The sequence below is a fragment of the Python bivittatus genome, unplaced genomic scaffold (assembly GCF_059951505.1).
Source record: "Python bivittatus isolate LINGU-HERP-01145 unplaced genomic scaffold, Pbiv_v1 ctg000030_np1212, whole genome shotgun sequence".
Taxonomy (NCBI): Eukaryota; Metazoa; Chordata; class Lepidosauria; order Squamata; family Pythonidae; genus Python; species Python bivittatus.
Genome location: NW_028277031.1, coordinates 6,911,187 through 6,927,389, shown reverse-complemented (window position 1 = coordinate 6,927,389; position 16,203 = coordinate 6,911,187). Strand labels below are relative to the sequence as shown.

Here is a 16,203-nt window from a genome sequence, read left to right as displayed (position 1 = left end):
AGAAGAAAGGAGAGAGATACATGCAGAAAGTCTGCTGAGAAAACAGGAATCAAGATCCAGCTTAGAACTGAGAAAAGAACAGCCCATCCTGGGCCTTTTGCTCCTGTCTTTTAGAGGTATCAGGTTTGGGGCTGTTCTCTTCACAGCCTTGAGTTTCAGAGGCATCGGTTTGATGTTCACAGAATGGTTCTTGTGGTCTGAGATGCACCGCTTCCTGTCTCACTGGCTTCAACCCTTCCACATCCTTACCCTCACCTGAATGAAAGGTATCCTCAAGAGGATCAGTCCCCCAAAGATCAAGGGGGGGAAAGACCCTGTATGGTACCCTTTTCATGTTCCTAGCCAATCTGAGAACAACCTCTCCTTTTCAAAAATCAGTTATATGGGGAAAGAATTAATCTTCGTATCAAGAAAACATAGTATTCTACTGAAGTTTCTGGTACCTGTGTAGATCTGCTAAGCTGGCTGATACCTGCTCAGTGGATGGTGAGTTTTGTCCATCTTGCTAAAGCATACTTTGTTCAACCATAGTTTATTAAATAAACCACAATTGGCTGTGTCCACCCAGCATGCTAATCCACCATCAACCAAACATGTCACATTTAGGGCTTATCATGATCTATGAACCAGCCCTATTAAAGAAACCGCAACCAGAGAATAGAATAGATACTGTGCAGAGTCACTGGGAGTCGGGCAGCATGTACATTTTAATAATAATAATAATAATAATAATAATAATAATAATAATAATATCCTATTAGTATATCCCAACCCTCCCCAGAAGGCAGGTCAGATTACAAAATCCATCTCTCCAAGGAATTATGGGAGCTGTAGTTCAATGAATCCAGAAGTTACTAGACTGGGGAAGGCTGGCATGTAGGATTACAAATGATTCAAAATAAGAACCTTAAAATAGGGTATAAAGAAGAAGTCTTTGCAAGACATCTTCTTGCAACATCACCAGCTTAGACTGTTTACCCACAAGCTGTGTGTCAAAATATCTAGCATGATATCAAGAGGATTGGGGGGGGGGGGGGAAAACTTCCCAATTTGTCATACCGATTTCTTTGTGATGTTAAAAATCCAAGCAATTATTTCTGGAAAATGCTTCTTATTTTGCATGGAAGGGAACAGACGTAGGAGCGATGGGGAAAAGAAAAGTGTTTAGCATTCTATTACTTTTTTTGAAAATGCATAATTTTATTTTATATGCAAAGAGAGAGAGAGAAATCTGCCCAAACTTGACAGTTCTTATATATCAATCTAAACCAGTTTTGTATATTTATGTCCTGGTTGTCTGTTAAATTATTAATATTTAAATCAGTTTGTTTAACAACAGTAAGGAAGAAGGGAAATCAACTAGAATGCAGATATTTTCAAGACTCCTTTCCTTGCTCAAATATAGAAAGGTGGAGTTTCCAAGCATTGTATAATGGATAGCACAGAGGGTCCCCCCCCCCTTTTTTTCTTTTTGCAATACTTAACAGTGCATTTAATCCATGGCTTTCTAATACATGACTCAGCTTGCTGAAAGATTTGAGTCCCATACACTTTCTGCCCTGGGATTAAGGTTCACTGAAATCTGAAAAGGGTGTATTCACGCAGCAAGAAAAGTTGCATAGAAGACGCATCTTGGAGAATGAAACTGTGGTTAGATCTGCAATCGAAACCATAACAAAGCCAATTTTCATTCTGTACTTCTGAGTGTTTGAAATAGTTCACGCATTATGTTAGCATCTTTACAACCATCACCTCCAGACTGGTGCATGCAGAGCTAACATAGATGGTGTAATCCTAGACATAGAAGAAGATTGGGTGAGGAAAGGCTGCTTTAACTCTTCCAAGGCCATCCAGTGTTACTTCCCATGCTGTAGATGGGAAGGAAAAACTGAAAAATGAATGTTCAGCGGATAAGCCCTACTATTGCCTCTCCAATAACCACATCAACTGCGCATGATGGGGGCTGGAATCCAACCTATCTGGAAAGCAACAGGATAGAGCAGTGTTTTTCAGACTTGGCAACTTTAAGATGTGTGGACTTCAACTCCCAGAATTCCCCAGCCAATGGCCAATAGTTGGGGAATTCTGGGAGTTGAAGTCCACACATCTTAAAGTTGCCAAGTTTGAAAAACACTGGTATAGAGAAATTGATTTAAGAACTTCCAGAAGGTGTGAGAACTGAAGTATTATTGCCCTTTACCCTGTCTGCAAGTCTTGCTAATTTCTTTAATAGTGATTAACAGATTCTACTTTCCTACCATCAGAAGGGAGCTTCCCTAACCAATATGGAATCTACTGATAATTTATTTTGCATCTGCTGAATGTTGCCTTCTTAATGTTGTGAATTATTGTCTTACTTGGAAGGTGAGAAAATCATGTTTCAAACTTTGATATGCCTCAACCTCAATCGTATCTTGATTTATACTAATTTGCCTAATCCTAGACTTTGTAGAGGGATAGATAGGTAGGTAGGTAGGTAGGTAGGTAGGTAGGTAGGTAGGTAGATAGATAGATAGATAGATAGATAGATAGATAGATAGATAGATAGATAGATAGATATAATCACATGTGAAACCAAGTTGCAGGCAATGGACTGGAAGGGTTTGAAATCAAAATATGATTCAGTGGTTCTTTAACTATGTGAATTCACACAGCAAAACATGAAAAAGGAAATTAAATTCCAAACTTGCTATGGCATGGAATTTGGTTAATTCAGCTTGGGGTCTTTGGATGCCAAAGAGAAATGATTGTCCATCAGCCAACAAATACATTATGGGAAGTTCTGTCTTTATATGATGACTTCTTCAGCTGAGTATTCACGATCCTCTTTTTTGGTGTGCTCTTTCAGGACACTAATGGGACCACATGGAATGGATCGCCACATGCATTGCTTTGACTTCTATGACTGTGCCAATGGGTTGGGTGAGTGGAAACTGGATTTGAAAACAGCAGGAGAATTTCAATTCATCTGTTTTTTTCGAGGAACCATTACTCTTCAGGTCCTTCAGATCCTTCAGTGGTCACAGTTGGTCTTTTTCGTTTTCCTTCTTCCCTCTTTTTCTCTTTCTCTCTTTTTGTTTGTAACACTTCCATCATGGGATGTTGGGTTTTCTGATGCCCCATGAGGTAGAAGTATCTGAAGTGTCTATGTCAAAAATGTCAAGATGGTGGCCAAGACCGTGTGATCAAGGACCCACATCTTTTTTTTATGTGTGTTACAATGCAAATAATGATAATGATAATGATAATGATAATGATAATGATAATGATAATGATAATGATAATGATAATGATAATGATAATGATAATGATATACCATCGGCATTAACAGAATCACCACCAGTCAATTGCAAAAGGCAGCTTTACTTGGAACAGCTTCCATCCTGCGATGATACTTTAACCCAATCAAATGACATCTGCCTATCTCAGGTCCTTGGGAAGGACTCGATAGGTGGATAAAAATGCCAAATCCAGTCTAAACATCTGGCTGACTGTGCAACTAACAATAATTTATATGCCACCCAACTCCCAGCAATACGTAAAAATCGGATGGGACTTAAATTATATAGTTGTGTCTGTCATATTGACTTCTTTTTACACATAGCCTCCCAGATAGCCTTGTGGCCCTATCTTGACGTTACAAGAAGTTTTCCTTTCCTTGCATATTTTTGATGTTTTCTTTAGAGATCTTCACTGTACAGAAGAAATGAATAAACAGGATGTGTAAGAAAGGCAAGGAAAGGATAAAAAGTGAAAAATTAAGATACTTTCGGTCCTGGCAATCTGTACTCTTAGGAATGAAATTCCTCTTAATATAATGGCTGGTGTGGGTCTTCCAGGCTGTGTGGCCATGTTCTGGAAGTTTTGTTTCCTAATGTTTCACCAGCATCTGTGACCGGCATCTTCAGAGGGCAGGAGCACAGACAGGAGCAGTTCTCTCTGTGCCCAGGATGATGTGACCTATTTGTGGGTATTTATAGAGATCAGCGAGGGTGCCTGAAGGGGGTGGGTGGGGGGTGGGTGGGGGGTTGGGGGGGTTGGGTTAACCAGTGGCTGCTTGTTTTGGTTGATGAATATGTGTGTATCTTCCTGGGGATTAGGCAGGGTTTTTTCCTTCTACAGTAATACCTCGGTTCACGAACACTTCTGTTCACGAACAATTTGGTTCACGAACAGCACGGTTCGCAAAATTTTGCTTCCGTTCACGAACTCTGCATCAGGTGACGAACAGGATCCACGGCCATTTTCCCTGCTGTGACACGTGGTTGTGGCTTCCTGTAGGGAGGGGGACTCTCCCTCCAAACAATAACCACCTCCCCACCCGCCGTCCTGTCCTCCACGCCAGAAGTCACGTCAAGCAAGGTTAGTGTTCTCTCTCATCATACTGTACTGTACTGTACTTTGTTTCATATTTTTGTGGTTAAAAAAAAATACATATGGTCCAGAACGGATGAACCGTATTTACACTGAACCTTATGGGAAAATTTGATTCAGTTGGTGACCAAAATCGGTTGGCGACCACATTCATAGGGGTCAGAACGGATTAACCGTATTTACATTGAACCTTATGGGAAAATTTGATTCGGTTCGTGACCAATTCGGTTCGCGACCAGAGTCGTGGAACGAATTAAGTTCATGGACCAAGGTATCACTGTATTGAGTTGTTAACGAGTGGCTCCTGAGGGTGATTAGCATGTTCATTGTGTGAGTTGTTCACGCGTCCTGGTGGTTGAACTGAGTTCGTTGACCTTTTGCAGGCTGTATTTTTCAGGATTGGTAGCCAGGTTTTGTTGACCCACACCAGCCATCGTATTCCGGCTGTGAAAGCCTTCCTCTTAATATAGTTGATTGATGATGTGCCATCAAATCAGTTTCAATTCCTAGTGACCACATAGATTGATTTCTCAATATAGTACATTAGTTTATTGGATCTTGTACTTAATATTCCCATGTGCTATGAAAAGACTCATATTTTCTATACATGTTTTGGCTGCTTCAAAATTTGTTAATTTGATCATATCCCCAAATCCTATTATCAATCTATTCATTAACTGCACTTAATTTTTGTCCACTTATAATAAATGAACATCTCGGCATCTAATAACACATAAACTAACATTTTGATATCCTCCATCTGAACTATCTCTTTGAGATAATCATGTTTATTCCATCATCCATAGGCTGTAAGAGAACTGCTTTGCTCTTTTAATTAGAAATAGTACCTATTGCTGTTGCTATTCAGTTCTTATTCCTTGAAAGGCTGAGATACAATTATACTGAATTTGTCTCCTTAGTTACAGTGGTGATGAGTGCACCATTGGGAGCCTTGAAAAAACAGGTTAGAGACAGATCATCATGGAGAAAATCTATGTGGTCACTAGAAGTTGAAAACAACTTGATGGCACATAATCAATCAATCAATCAATCAATCAATCAGCCAATCAAGATTGAGGCTTAGTTTGAGTTGCCCTTAGCTAACACCTCATTCCAGGCAAGAAAAACCGTGTCAGAGAAGCTGGAAAGCACAATGAAAGAATTCAGCTAAATTTCATTAAATATTGTTATTTTAGTCACAGATCTTGGAGGATGATTTGAAGGGGATGAAGGCAATCATACCCAAATCTGGTGTGTGTGTATGCACGCACATGTGTAAATTCCATGCAAATACAGAAATTAAAAATGGCAAAATTTGGCTTTTGAGATAGCTGCTGAAGTTCATTGTCTGAATGGCTCTGAAGGTCCCATTCAAGGTACCTCTGCTGCAATGTTGACTGGTGGGGTCCAGAAGGAGAACTTTGTCTGCCATTGCCCCTGCCCTATGGAATACTCCCACCCAGAGGTGAGGTGGGCCCCCACTCTCCCCGCCTTCTGGAAAGAGACGAGAAGAGGGGCAACCAACCCTGGGGGTTGGCTGGCACCTTGAAGATGCTCCCGCAACCTTTATTTACCATCAGTATCTTGGAAGACATTATTTATGTTTGAACGTGGTTTTTTATTGTATTTTAATTAATATTTATTCTTGTTTCACTGTAAACTGCCCAGAGTCGCTCTTGAGTGAGATGGGTGGTGACTAAATCTGAAATATAAATAAATAAATAAATTTTGGGCACTGAAGGATGGTGAAGTAACAGCCGTTCCTCACAAAGACAGTCTTTGTGGAAAATGCTTAGGAGATTTCATCCTTAAAACAATGTGATTTGCTCACATTTAGGAACCCTAAACATTAATACAGTTTTATTATGCCACAGTTCATTCAATGATATGAATAGCCTTGTTGATTTCAGAGCAATCTGTGGCAACAGTAGGGCCATATGAGTTCAGGTTCCCACATTTGAGTTTCATCTCCAACAGCATGACCACGTTGTAGGAAATGTTTTAAAGTATTCCATTTGGGGGGAAATCCTTGTTTGATTAATTATTTGTTTGAGTAATGATGAATGCAGTGAAGAATGGCTAGCTCCCGGCATTTATCTCAAACATGTGCACAGTTTAGCGTGTGTTGAGGATAAAGGGAGATATCTAAAGCAGTAGCATTCTTGCTTATCCCATTTATACGCTTATTGAGCAATAAGGTGCTTATTATTGTGTTTATTTCTAGAGCTGTACAAAACATTCAAAAGGGTTGCTTTGTCAAATGTGTTGGGCAAGCAGTTACATTCTCGGGAAAGCTTGGCATCGGACTCAAGGCTGTCTCTGCCTGTCTGCACATGTTTGTCCATACGCAAAGAACGATCCTGCTAGATTTCCAAAGTTGAGGGTTCTTCTGCATGTACAGACAGATGAGGGCAGGCTCCTTTTGAAGCCACCATGCTGAGACAACTGAAAAATGCAAGTGCTTTAATGCAGGGCTCTTCAACCTTGGCAACTTTAAGACGGGTGGACTTCAACTCCCAGAATTCCCCAGCCAGCCTTGCTGGCTGGGGAATTCTGGGAGTTGAAGTCCACCCGTCTTAAAGTTGCCAAGGTTGAGGAACCCTACTTATGCTTCAAAGAGTGGCCTTCGTTTGTACTAACATTGTTTGCAAAGGATTCCTTTCCAATGCATTGCAAGCCATGAATTTCATTTGCTCACTCTTCTAAAGGGTCGTCTGGTTTCCAGTTAGCTTATCTGACCCAGTGGCAGGAAGGATCTGAAGATCCTGCTGGGTGCAGATTCTCCTGCATTTCTCCCCCTTCAATCTGATGAAAGAGAATTTCCTTCTGAAATTTCATTCAAAAGGGGAAGAGAATTTTGGGAAAAATTCTCCTGGATAAAAGACACTCTTCTTGCATTGATGTAGTGATGAACTAGCCAATCATCTTCTCTCCACTGCTCAGTATTCTTGGTTTCCCACCCTTTCATTCAATCCCAACAGAAAACATCAGAAAATGGGGTTTTTTTCCAGTTGAACTGCTAATATCCTATAAAGAAATAGTTCTGCCAATAGAAGATAATATCTGTAGCTCAGGGTTGAACTGTGGAGTCCTTGGGGTTCTCTGAGCTTGGTTGTTTTCTTGCAAACGTTTCGTTACCCAGCTAGGTAACATCTTCAGTGTTGGTGGGGGTGTGGTTCTGGAAAACACATCCTCTCCAGCAGCCAACACCCAGATAAGCAGGGATTGACACCAGACAAACAATCAAGCTGAAAACAATACCCTAATCAAGGAACTACCAAGGAGAAAACCACAACCCCACCAACTCTGGCAGGGCAAGCTACTGTATCTAAACAGGAAGCAAACCCCATACTCACTAGCACCGATGATGTTACCTAGTTGGGTAACAAAACATCTGCAAGCAAACAACCGAGCTCAGACAACACCACAAATAGTCCTGCTTTTGACAGACAGTTGGATTATTTATCCTTCCCTTAGAGAAATCAGCCAGCCAGCTTCTCTGTCACAAGTGTGGCAGAAAATTGCAAAGGGCCATTTGCATTAGCTGTAGTAATTACCCACAATTCTCCTTCCTGCTGCCATGTCAGAAGCGTGATGAGAAACTCAAGCAGTCGTTCGAAACCTCTGCAAAGTGTTTGAATGTGAACTAACGATGGGCATTTTCTGCACAGGCTGTGCCCCAATGGAATTTCCTATCCTCATTCTGCACCCTCATTCTGACCTTTAGGAAGTGATTTAAAAGGTGGCTTATTCTAAGAGTGTTGGGACTGGAGGAAGACGTGAATGGAGGTGCAGAGAGGAAGTAATACATCAGAAGATGTCTGGAAGCACCTTTTCCACAACAGTCCTTTTTTTCTTGCCATGCAATGACCTGGTTAGAGATGTAGGAACTCATACATAAGATGCTCAGGTATAGAAAGTAGTATCTGAAGTAGTGGCAAGGAGGGGAAAAATCCTATTTTTCCCCCCTCTACCAATTCTCATTCAGTTTGATGACAGATCGTTTGCTTTAGCAATTCTTTCAAAGAAGAAGAGAGTTTTGGTGAATTCTTGTGGTCGGACTGGGGTGTTCTTGCAGTTACTTGGTAACAAGGAGGCCAAGGGGCGGTTGTGAATGTCCACTCTTGGTCATGCAATTCCTTTCTGAAGATTGCTTTGCCGCATTCCCGGGTCCCCATACCCACTGGCAAAGCCATGTCTTCAAGGGCCGTGAGAAAAGCCAGCAGAGTCAGGGCCAATCTGACCTCCAGGGGGATGATGTTCCACAGGGTGGGTGGCCATGGCAGAAAAGTCTCTCTTCCTGGATATCACCAGATGACTCTCACTGGCTGATGGGACTCACAACATGCTCCTTCTGCCAGACCTGATGGGATAGGTAGATGTAACTGGGGAGAGGTGATCCCTCAAGTAACTACAGACCAACAGGTTACATTCCAAGAGGCTGTTCATAAGTCCAACCAAGTAAAAAGTTCTGTAAAAAGTGAAAAAAAGAGGAGGCAGGAGGCAGGGCAGTGGTGTGGGCAGAGGAGCCCTGCTGCCAATGCGAAGAGCCATAGCATGCAGCTGTAAAGAGCACAGTGGGAAGAGCCAGTGGGGCACAATGCGGTCTGTTGCCGGGTGAGGCAGGAGAGGCAACAGTGGCTCCCTGGGCAAAGGGGGCAGCTGTATGGGAACCACTGCCCCCTCTTCTGCCTCACCTGGCAACAGAGTACACCGTGCCCCACCAGCTCATCCCTTCGCCCAGGGAGCCACCACTGCTTCTCCTGCCTCACCTGGTAAACTAAACCTTTCCAGGAACTCTAGCTCCAATGCAAATCTCCAATCTCCCAGAAGGCAGGAGGAAGCGAGAAAGGAATAGTTTGCAGAGTGCTGGAAACTAACCCTTTCCTGCCTTCTTCCAACTTCCGGGTCCATCTTGTCCGTATTGGCGAAAGTTCACAACTTGAAAGTTCATAAGTAGGGGACTGTCTGTAGTAACACAATAAACTTTGCCCCCTCTAGTGATAAAGTCAGTTCAAAAACACTGCCAAGAAAACTTGAAAAAACAAGTCCCAAACACTCTGAGAATAAAGTTATGATGACAGAACTTGGGGGACAGGGAGGAGAAACCAGAGAAGTGGCAAGACAGGTTTCAGCTGAACATTAATTTGGACCAAACTGGGTGGTGGTGTTGAGTAGAGTGGCTTAGATTTATTTTGGAAAAAGTAACATGGGTATCACAACTCTGGACCTGTCTCTTCATGGGAAAGTGACTCATTAGAGCCCCCAGTGCTCCCTTTCCTGTTTCCCTCTGGTAGACCATGTTGGCTCCCCGATCTCAGTGCTGCACTGCAATGGCTAAAGGTCAGAACAAGGAGATGTGGGCCTAATTTTAGCCACGTGGAGGCTGGGAAGGGCTTGGCTTAGACATTAATAGCTCCTCTAGTAGTATCTAATTCTGTCCTCCTGCTTTTAGTTGCACAGAATAACTCATCAGCTCATGTTTTCTTCATTGCCAATGGATCTGCGCGATATTTTGCCAGAGCTCTCTCTAATAAGAGGTTAGCCCAGAGCAAGTGATATTAAGCGGATATGAATGAATTATGGTGGGCGGGGAGCTGGATCAAGGATTATGATGTCCGTGTGCATTTCAGCAGCTGGGCCCTGAGTTGCACCATACATATAATGCTTCCAAATGCACAGCTGATGACAGGAGAAAAGCTTTCTTTCCCAGCTTCCAATGAAGAAGAACCTGTGTGTTGATCCAATATTCCTTCCACTTTGAATGTAATGCATTTAAGAAAGCAGAAGTATTGGGTCTAGGATGCCAGATAGCCATTCAACCATTCCCCTTTTTTTCAGGCATACTTTTTTTTTTCTTTCCCCCATAAATAGAGAGAATTCCTTGTCACATTTCAGCTTTTGATTAAGCTTTAAATGTATAATTTAAAAGGGAAGATTTAGGGAAGAGCCACCCCATCTGGAATTTGGTCTTGCTTTCTTGCTCTCTTTCAGAGCACTGCTGATAGTTTTGAAAAACCTCCCATGTAAAAGAAACCCAGATAAACTAGAATAAATGTTGAGATTAAAGATCAGAGGAAAAATCACTATCCTCAATAATCAATTTCTCCTGAAACCTAGTCCTCCTTTTTCCATGTCAACCCCAGAGAGCCTTGTAGATGAGACACTTGACCAGTTCTTTAGAAGGAGAACTGTCTCTTTATTATATACAGGCCAGACAACATTCCCATTTTTTTCTGTTGTGTTTGTCCCCAGGAGGATCTGTGTTTACTGATAAAATACAGCCACCTGCCTCACCTTCTAATAGGATTATGTAAATAGAGGCAAGAGTATCAGAGATTTCTCTCACTTTGGAGAACCCTATAAGCTTTTTCTATTTTCTCACTAAAGCTGCAATTAAAAATAGCTTTCCCTTTGGGGATTATGGGGTGAACAAGAGGTGACAGCTTTTGAATGAATTCATTTGAAACTTTTAGTTGACTCGGTCCACCAAGATCCTCCTGGATAAGCATGGATATAAAAAAAGTTCCTGGGCCAATGGTGGTTGGCTCAGAAGAAAAGTAGTTTTGAGTTCTGATGTCATTACACTTTGCTTGTCCCCTGAGTGCCAACGGCAAATTCAGTTTCTTTCCATTTCCCTGTTTTTTAGTCTTAAAATAAGTTTGTTCTGTATTATTCTGAACGTGTCTTAAACAATAGAAAGGGCATGAAAATTCATGAGTAGTTTTGTGGGGGGCTTTTCTTCTAGCATCTGTAATTTTTGTTATGTTGATAGTTACTGTAAGTTTTGTACATTTATTTTTGCTCTCATATGCATTATGGGCTGACCTTTTCCTAATAAATGTAACTGACACAAGGAATTTCATTGCAAAATTCAAAGACTTGTGAATTTCAAAGGATGATTGGACTATTAATAGTGGCGTGTCCATTATGAATCTTCCAAATAAAATAGACTAAAGCAAAAATATCTTTTTTGGGGCCAACCATTTCAAAAAAAAAGTCACTTTTTTTTTTTAAGTTGAAAGCTCCATTCGTAAAAGAAAAAGGAACTGGGGGGAATTTGTATCCATTGTATCAGCTACATAGTTGAATATAGTAAAGGAGAACCTAAAGAATTCACTTCAGATGAATCTGGTCCAGTGCAGTGCCAAAGAGTGCTAAATTCAATTTGATTAAGTGCCATCAAGTCATTTTTGGCTCTTAGCAACCATGGAGATGGATTTTCTCCATGATGATCTATCTCTAACCTGTTCTTTCAAGTCTCCCAAGGATGCACCCATTGCCATTGTAACTGAGTCCATCCACATCACTGCTGGTTGTCCTCTTCCTCTCTTTCCTTCTGACTTTCCCAGCATCAGAGCCTTCTCCAGAGAGTTGGGTCTTTGCATTATGTGTCCAAAGGAGGATATATTGAGCTGGCTCATTTGTGCCTTGAGTGAGAACTCTGGGTTGATTTGTTCAATGATCCATCAGTTTGTTTTCTTGGCTGTCCATGGTCTTCTCAGGAGTCTCAAACACCAAAGTTCAAAGATGTCAATACTCTTCCCATCCTGCTTCTTTAAAGTCCAACTTTTGGTTCCATAGAGAGTCACAGGGAATCCCATGGTTTACATGATTCTGATTTTTGTAGCTATAGACACCTCCTGACATCTGAATATCTTTTCTGAGGCCTTCATGGCTGCTCTACAAGGTCTAGTCTATGGCGTATTTCTTGACTGCTTATTCCTTTACTGTTGATGGTTGATCCTAAAAGGCAGAAACTATCCACCATTTCAATAACTTCCCTGGCAATTCTAAGGCTGGTTGTTCCACCTGTGGCCATTAGTTTGGTCTTCTTTATAGTTAATTTTACTCCCATTTTTTCACTGTGCTCTTTGACTTTTAGTACTAGGGCTTGAAGATCCTTTGCATTTTTGGCTATGAGGGTTAAATTCTTAGACATGGATGTAGATATAGATTTTCATTCCATCTACTGGGATAATTCTCTCTCAGCCAGTTCCCACACTCAACAGACCCACAGTTCTTCATAAAGTATCAAATTCCTTATTTTGGAAGTGTAGCTCAGCATCACGTGGACATTGTTAGCAACTATGTTTTCCCCCAATGTTGTATTAACATATGTAATGATGTGAAACCAAAAAGGATCCCCAAAGGAACATGACCAAATCATGAAAGAAGCTGTATCAATACACATGGAGCGAATTGTTCTATTTCTGAAATAAACAGAGATGCCCTGAATGCGTTCTACTGTGCTTAGCTGACTCTCAATGGGATAAATGCATATTTATTTGAATGTATTTTCACCCACTCTGGTGCCCTCACTAACTTATAGGTCCCCTGCTTCAGTGAGGGAGAAACGATGATTTTCAGACGAGTACCTAGGCTTGCCTTGTGAAGCAGGGGGGCGTCACTTGTGACGACACTGTATTTCTTTTTTATTGGTAGGTATTAAAGTGATTGGTGGCATTAAAGAATTCACTGGAGAGGAATATGGAGTTTATGTCAAGAGAATCCTACCGGGAGGAGTTGCTTACATTGATGGTGGGTTTTTATCACTTACATCTGTGGCTTGAAATCTCCCAGTTAGAGATACTATGTTGTGTTGAGCGCTTGAAAGGTCTCCAGATCTTCATCATTAAAACAATTGTGAAATGGATGAGTGGGAACTGGAATCAGAGAAGCTTCCCTGGAGCCTCTTCTTTGTCTGCAAAAGGTGCAGTAAAAATTAACCTAATACATTGGGCATATCTGAAAAATGTATTTTGGGTCCCTGGTCAGTGTCATATTGGCAAAATGGAGCAGATATGTCCAGGTAGTGTAATGTGTTGTCAGGACCGAGGACAGCTCCTCACAGAGTTTATTGGAAGGCAATCTTGGATAAGAGAGTCCAAAACGTTGCTTCTGATGGGTGTAAAAGTGCTCTAAAATTGATCAGAGTTGGCTCTTGTGAAACACTTTCTGAGCATATTCCTTCTTTGAAAAACGAACAAGAATCATTTGCCAAAAATGTTTCACCAGGTTAAATTTGGACTTCTCGTAGTTGGATGCTTTTCTCCCCCTCCCAAACTGGTATCTTGGAATAACTCTAGTTTTGTATCCTGATCTAGAGGAAGGCTAAAGTTCATTTAGTTAAAATTAAAATGTTAAAATACCAAAAAATACAAAAAAAAAAAAGTATTTGCGGAAGGAAGATCTGGAAAGCAAAGGTTCTGTTTTGTAACTGTTGAACAATAAAGAGATCCTTATGAGGGTGAATCATTACTCTCCTTCCTGCCTATGTCTGTAGCATCCAAAAATGAATTTATGTGACACATGAATTTAATTATTCCTCATGGATTGTATTCTTTCCCCCTTTGGTCATATTAAAAATTGACCAAAATTAGGGACAATCTTCAGAGACATTTGGGTAGCTCACACTTAAAGCCTTCAGGGGTTCCAGACTGTGCACCCCTAAAATTGATGATTTCCTCCATCATCTTCATTGTCAGCAGGGTAGTTATGATGGTCCAAAATATTCACAATGAATGCTTGTGCATCAAAATATGTGCATGATACCACCACTTCTATATGACCCTTTTCTTTTCCCTTCTCCTTCTTCCTTCTCTCTAGGTCGTCTGCAACCAGGAGATCAGATCTTAGAAGTGAATGGAGACAGCCTGATTGGTGTTACAAATGAGAGGTAGAGCACTTGAATAAAGCCTCTGAATGTATTTCAGAGCTCAGGTTTAACGCTTGCAAATCACAGTTAGAAATGGTACGGAAGATAATTTCAAAAACTCAGTTGACTTCCAGAATTCCAAGGCAGTATAACCTATCCACACATAAACCTGGCTGATTTTATGTATCAATCAAATAATACTGATTTGTTCTTTTGACGTTTCTCACTTGTTCTCACTGCAGCCCCGTGGACATTTCTTCCCATACTAGGGCAATTGTTCAGCAACCCAAGCCTAAGCAATCTACTGTCCCTCATAAATGAGTTAACTAAAGGGGATCCAACATTTTCCTGTTATCTAAGGAAAAGTCTCTCTCAAGCATGGTTTGATTTCTGGTGGCTACACAAACATGTAGGGCAGGAGTGTCAAGCTGGTTTGCCTTTTTCTGGGAAGTTTTTCATCTTCCAAATCTGGCCTACAGCCCTGGGATATCCTAGCAGTCTCCTATCCGAGTATAAATCAGGTCTGTCCTTCTAAAACAGGCACTTCTACCTACTACTACTACTACTGATGATGATGATGATGATGATGATGATGATGATGATGATGATGATGATGAAATAAGTATGGATAATTGACACTGCAGTAGTTGGAGAGGGACATGGAAATGAAAAAGAAGTAGGGAAAAATAGGGAAAAATCTTCAAATGGAGGTCAAGCAAATGTGGAAAAAGAAAGCCGTAGGGGTGCCAATAGTGGTTGGTACAGCTGGTACAATATCAAAAGATCCAGAAAAGCACTTGGATAAGAATCAGATTTGACAGTGTCTCAACCCATCAATTACAAAAAATTGCATTACTTGGAAGAGTGCATATATTATGATAGCATCTTTAACTCTCCTGGACACCTTGGGAAGGGTCAGATAGTTAAAAGGACCAAATCCAGTCAGAACTATTCAGTAGACTGTGTAGATAGTACCCACAGATATAGGCGCCTTGGGTGCAATCCCAAAACATCTGGAGCACCACCTGAAGCCCATCGGCCTTGACAAAACCCCCAACAGTTCTTTGCAAAAGGCAGCTTTACTTGGAACAGCTTCCATTCTGCAACGATACCTTTGACACCATCAGACAACAATACCTGCCTCTCCCAGGTCCTTGGGAAGGACTCTATAGGTAGACAAAAATGTCAGATCTAGTCTAAACATCTGGCTGACTGTGTGACCAACCATACTAATGATGTTTTAGGTAGAAGCTGACTTATGGGCCCTAGTTCATTTCCTGCTCCTTTTCTTCACTTCCAACAGAGCTGTGGACATCCTCAGGACAGCCTCCGGCACCAGCTATATGCGCCTTCTTGTCACCCGAGATGACGATGCTCGGTAGGTCTTTGTTTTATTCAGGATGGACAATGGATCTGCTTGGAAGCACTTCTTTGTCGTTCTTCTTCTGTATAAGGTTACATGGTGTTCAAGTGACATAACCTGGGAGAGGCACCCCTATTATTACAAGTAACCAAATGTATGTTCATTCACAGGATATATTGCTTTGGGGGCTGTTTTACACCTCCTTAAAAAAAATTTTTCTGACATATTCATCAGCAGTAACTCTCAGGTTTGCCATCTGAAGAGCTACCAAAAAAAAAAAAAAAAGAACATTGCAAGACGAATAAAATGAGATAAATATATCCCAACATGAGCAGTTCTTTATTCAATTATATGCAATGCTTTACATTTATTTAGCTGATGGATTTATGTATTGTCTTTCCAAGCATGCTGTTTCTGGATTTCAGAAGCAGCATTCAGGTTGTGTGCATCCCATTGAAATTAATAAAGCCAAAGTGGATTTTATTTATTTATTTATTAAATTTCTCACCCACCCATCTCCCCCCAGTGGGGGAACTCTGGGCGACTCACACTGAACATTAAAAACATAAATATAAATACATAAAACATCAGTTTAAAAGCATTTCTAAAAAGGGGGAATCGATAATGAAGCTCAAGCTCAGATACTTTGGTCACCTAATGCGAAGAGAGATCTCTTTGGAGAAGACCCTGATGCTGGGAAAGATTGAAGGCCAAAGGAGAAGAGGATGGCAGAGGATGAGATGGTTAGATAGCATCACTGAAGCAATGAGCATGAAACTGAGCAAACTCGGGGAGGCAGTGAAGGACA

The 16,203-nt window shown here is 41.1% G+C and overlaps 1 protein-coding gene across 1 annotated transcript in view; it reads left to right on the top strand.

Moving 5' to 3' along the window:
* LOC112540238 (syntaxin-binding protein 4-like) overlaps positions 1-16,203 on the top strand; it is a 47,735-nt gene that overhangs the window by 6,901 nt on the left and 24,631 nt on the right. Inside the window, exons 2-5 of the mRNA XM_088153292.1 lie at positions 2,849-2,922; positions 12,820-12,915; positions 13,984-14,053; positions 15,336-15,410. Of these exons, the coding sequence (XP_088009418.1) occupies positions 2,849-2,922; positions 12,820-12,915; positions 13,984-14,053; positions 15,336-15,410 (315 nt within the window). The remainder of the gene's footprint in view (positions 1-2,848; positions 2,923-12,819; positions 12,916-13,983; positions 14,054-15,335; positions 15,411-16,203) is intronic.